This window comes from Sinocyclocheilus grahami, unplaced genomic scaffold (genome assembly GCF_001515645.1).
Source record: "Sinocyclocheilus grahami isolate Dianchi unplaced genomic scaffold, SAMN03320097.WGS_v1.1 scaffold439.1, whole genome shotgun sequence".
NCBI lineage: Eukaryota > Metazoa > Chordata > Actinopteri > Cypriniformes > Cyprinidae > Sinocyclocheilus > Sinocyclocheilus grahami.
In genome coordinates this window covers 135,372-140,453 of record NW_015505618.1, presented here as the reverse complement: position 1 = coordinate 140,453, position 5,082 = coordinate 135,372, and the positions used below count along the sequence as shown (strand labels likewise).

At 36.5% G+C, this 5,082-nt stretch overlaps 1 protein-coding gene across 1 annotated transcript in view; it reads left to right on the top strand.

The window, feature by feature from the left end:
- LOC107551963 (transcription cofactor vestigial-like protein 3) overlaps positions 1-632 on the top strand; it is a 24,925-nt gene extending 24,293 nt beyond the window's left edge. The window contains exon 5 of the mRNA XM_016233770.1: positions 519-632. Coding sequence (XP_016089256.1) covers positions 519-632 — 114 coding nt within the window. The remainder of the gene's footprint in view (positions 1-518) is intronic.
- Positions 633-5,082: the final 4,450 nt, after the last annotated feature.

The following is a 5,082-nucleotide window of genomic DNA, read 5'->3' as shown; positions in this document are numbered from 1 at the left end:
GGGGGCAGCTTGGACATTTGGATAAATATCTATTTTTTGTTTAAAAAAGAAAAAAGAAAGAAAAGGTCATATGGGTTTGGTATAGTATAAAACATTTCAGCATTTATGTATGTATGTATTTATTTATTTATTTACAGTGCCCCAATGACTTTTTATTATATGAATTTAAAATAAATGTTTTATTTTGTTTTGTTTCACAGAAAACCGTTGGCACAATAGGATGGAGAGTGAATGATGACAGTATCTTCATACTGGAGTGAACTGTCCCTTTAAGATTCCAGTGGGAGAGGCTGAGGACTGTATCTTCATCAATGCCGACACTTTGCCAAGGGGCATCGCAAAGCACTGGCCCTAAAACAAGAGCATCAGCAGCAGTGTCCTCCCTTCAGCAGAAAAAGGAGCTGCCATCAAATGCTGGACTAAAGTGTTTAGATTCACAAATGGGATATTGCTCAACTGTGGTAAAGGCTGTTCTTAGAACTGTTTTTCCGTATTGCATTCTCATCATGACTGTGTAGATGCGGTGGGAGGAGAAGGATGAAGATCAGCAGTACCTGCCTCCCGGCTGTCTGGGTGTCCCTGAGAACCCTGCTATCCGGCCTAGTCGTCTCCAAACACAGCACTGGCCCTGAGCCGGCCACACATTCCACAACTTCCAGACAGCTCCAACTTTATTTTCAGGCTAAACGACATCAGCGCTCTCACATGACATTCCCAAAAAAGGCACTGTGGCCCCAGACTACCCTGATTCTCTATATGACTTAACCATTGAGGAATTAAAACAATGTGAGTTATGTCAAAACCCATAGAGGAACATACTAATGATACGTCAGTGACGCTAATAAAGTTGGGTCCAAAAGTCTAGGGGCACTAATATATATATATATACAATATATATATATATATATATATATATATAAAACTGTGTATTTCCCAGTATTCAATGTGGCCTTTATGATCACCTTCAAGTTTGGAAGATCAATCTGAAGGGCACTGAGCTGCTTTATTTTTAATTAAAAAAAAATAATTTTACCCAGTTGGCATAAGCTATGGTGATGAAATCTACAAACTACAAAAAAATAAATCGTTTTAAAATGCTGAAATCACACATTCAGTTCAGATTTAGATTTGACTATTTCAAATTCACAGGTTGCAGTTAGAATTAATAATAATAATAATAATAATAAATGTAACCATCTGTTTTTTACAGTATTGCCAGTAATAGGTCATCATTCATTTATTGGCAAAATAATAAAAGTAAATTATTTTTCAATTATCAGACAACTCATTTCTGATCAGAGAACCTGTGATATATTAGAATTGAAGCCTGAGATTATTCACTCGATAAAAGACAAAAGAAAGAACGATAAGAGAAAGCATGGATTCCATATAGCCTTAAAAAATGCAGATGAGCTGAAGGCCACTGTCAAAGAAACCTGGGCTTCCATACCACCTCAGCAGTGCCACAAACTGATCATCTCCATGCCACGCCGAATTGAGGCAGTAATTAAAGCAAAAGGAGCCCCTACCAAGTATTGAGTACATGTACAGTAAATGAACATACTTTCCAGAAGGCCAACAATTCACTAAAATTTTTTTTTTATTGGTCTTATGAAGTATTCTAATTTGTTGAGATAGTGAATTGGTGGGTTTTTGTTAAATGTGAGCCAAAATCATCACAATTAAAAGAACCAAAGACTTAAACTACTTCAGTCTGTGTGCACTGAATTTATTTAATACACGAGTTTCACAATTTGAGTTGAATTACTGAAATAAATGAACTTTTCCACGACATTCTAATTTATTGAGATGCACCTGTATTGGTAGCTGTTACAATATCACCAATCACTGCTGCAGCACATTGCAAATCGATTATAGGTGAAAAGAACCTACATCGAATAAAAAGCAGGTGCTGAAATATTATAATAGTCTAAATTACTGTGCTAGCCTTCCTTTTGTGAAGATCTCATTTAAAAGTAATGGCCAATATATTTGAAGAGATGCCGTCGGTTTTAAATTGCGTTAGTTCCAGAAGTAAAACCTTTCATACAAGTGTCTCTCTCTGAGACAGTAATGCACTTCTGCCCTCATCTGGATGTCGCTGCGTTTGTACAACAGAAGTGCTATTGAGCGCATTGGTATTTTACCAGGCAACTCTAGCCTACGTAGTCTTAAAAAAGAAAAAGTGGGATTTTTTTTCATACAAATAGGTTCCGTTTACTTTATCTGTATCCCGAGGGGAAATAAAAACCGGTTGCAAATAGCTTAATTTTGCCCAGACACTAATTAGACAAAAAGGAGCATCATTAATCATCTGTCTGAGCTCAAAAAGCCCCCTAAGCACAGTTTCCAGCATTAGATTAGATTGTGTTTACCCTAGTTTATAAATTGTTTCAGTATTACGGGGGGTGGTTGATGATCAACATTAATGAAATTACTAGGAGGCTGAGGGTCTGTCTATAGGTTTATTTGAAGACAGTTTTCATTGAGTTATTGCCATGTTGAACGATCGTATGGCTTGTTGAACAGCACCACCTGCTGATACTAAGAGTAACCTACAGGCAAGGACTACTAAATACCGAAAACTAAACGCCTAAAATCTTTCTATAGCATATTTGTTTTAATCTCCGAGTACATTTATCAAAAGCAAGATTCAAGTCATGTGATTAAAACATGTCAGATGTATTAGCCTACCACTGACAATGATGTAGCCTTGCTTTGAGACAAAGGGTAGGCCTAGATACACTGGCCATTAATTGTCTTTCTGCATGACATTTGAATTCATTTAAACAATAAAATGTCGTTTAAAAGAAGAAAAAAAATTATGTAAAACCTGCAATGACGATCCACTAAATGTGTCCGAAATTGATCAATATTAATGCATTTTTTTAGTGCTGTCAAACTTTTAATCGCGATTATTCGCATCCAAAATAAGTTTTTGTTTACATAATATGTGTGTGTGTGTGTGTGTTCTGTGTATATTTATTATGTAAATATATATAAATACACACACACATATAGCATATATTTTGAAAATATTTGCATGTATATACATTTATATATGCATATTCTTATATTTTATATATAATATTTAACATATAAACATAACATATTTTTCTTAAATATATACACGCATGTGTTTGTATTTATATATACATAATAAATATACACAGTATACACACATATATTATGTAAGCAAAAACATTTATTTTGGATGCGATTAATCGCGATTAATCGTTTGACAGCATTTTTTTATTCAAGTGAGGAAAAATGTTAAATGAATGAGTGAATGAATTATTGAATGAATGAAGGAATACTGGCTTGACAAAATTATTGTACAAATTTGGTTTATTGCTCTAATCATCCTCATCTTAAAGTTTTCATGTTGCATTCATCTGACTTTGTCAAATACCTTCAAAATTGTACTGTTTGGGTACAGTAGTGACCCCTTTTCTAACTGTTTAGGTTTTTCTGCATGCCCAGTGAACACATCTGACTGCAATTCCTCCTAAAGCCTTTAAATCAGATTCGGTAAACTTGGCACAGAGCTACAGCCTGTTCAGATTTTGTGTGCCGTTTTTGAGTAGCTCTCGGACTTACAGGTGCATCTCAATAAATTAGAATGTCGTGGAAAAATTCATTTATTTCAGTAATTCAACTCAAATTGTGAAACTCGTGTGTTAAATAAATGCAATGCACACAGACTGAAGTAGTTTAAGTCTTTGGTTCTTTTAATTGTGATGATTTTGGCTCACATTTAACAAAAACCCACCAATTCACAATCTCAACAAATTAGAATATGGTGACATGCCAATCAGCTAATCAACTCAAAACACCTACAAAGGTTTCCTGAGCCTTCAAAATGGTCTCTCAGTTTGGTTCACTAGGCTACACAATCATGGGGAAGACTGCTGATCTGACAGTTGTCCAGAAGACAATCATTGACACCCTTCACAAGGAGGGTAAGCCACAAACATTCATTGCCAAAGAAGCTGGCTGTTCACAGAGTGCTGTATCCAAGCATGTTAACAGAAAGTTGAGTGGAAGGAAAAAGTGTGGAAGAAAAAGATGCACAACCAACCGAGAGAACCGCAGCCTTATGAGGATTGTCAAGCAAAATATGCAGAGACCAAAAAATGCAGATGAGCTGAAGGCCACTGTCAAAGAAACCTGGGCTTCCATACCACCTCAGCAGTGCCACAAACTGATCACCTCCATGCCACGCCGAATTGAGGCAGTAATTAAAGCAAAAGGAGCCCCTACCAAGTACTGAGTACATGTACAGTAAATGAACATACTTTCCAGAAGGCCAACAATTCACTAAAAATGCTTTCTAATTTGTTGAGATAGTGAATTGGTGGGTTTTTGTTAAATGTGAGACAAAATCATCACAATTAAAAGAACCAAAGACTTAAACTACTTCAGTCTGTGTGCATTGAATTTATTTAATACACGAGTTTCACAATTTGAGTTGAATTACTGAAATAAATGAACTTTTCCACGACATTCTAATTTATTGAGATGCACCTGTATATAACTTTAGTGTAACTTGCAAAGTTTTGGCAAGCCAGTATTCAGTTAGTCTTGGACCACATTAGGTAGGCTATCTAAATAGATAGACTACAATAGATCTCACACATCTATACATAAAGCTGTAACAGCTGAATTCGCTTACAGCTACTTTAATTTACTATTAATTATTTGATTTTGTTGTTGTTTTGTCATGTCTTTAGTACAGTGTCATCTGTGTCCTGTAGAGGGCGCATATGTCCAGTCGATGGGCGGAGAGAAGCGAGTGGCGCATTTCCTCTCTTCTAAACCCCAGCAGCGAAGCTTTCCTCTTTCGCTTTCTCCAAGAAGAAGCAGAGGCAGTCGGAGCTGTCGACACCCAGCTCTTATTATATCACCGACAGAGTTACAGTCCTCTACCATGACTTACCAAGAATGCATATCAGGTAATCTGACCTTTAACAAGAGTCTTAAATGCATGTGTATGTTGAGTTGTTCTGCAGGCTGTTGGCAGGGTTGTCGCTCCATACTGTGCAGGCTGTGCGTTGGCCTGCTGAACACGTGCTCTCCACC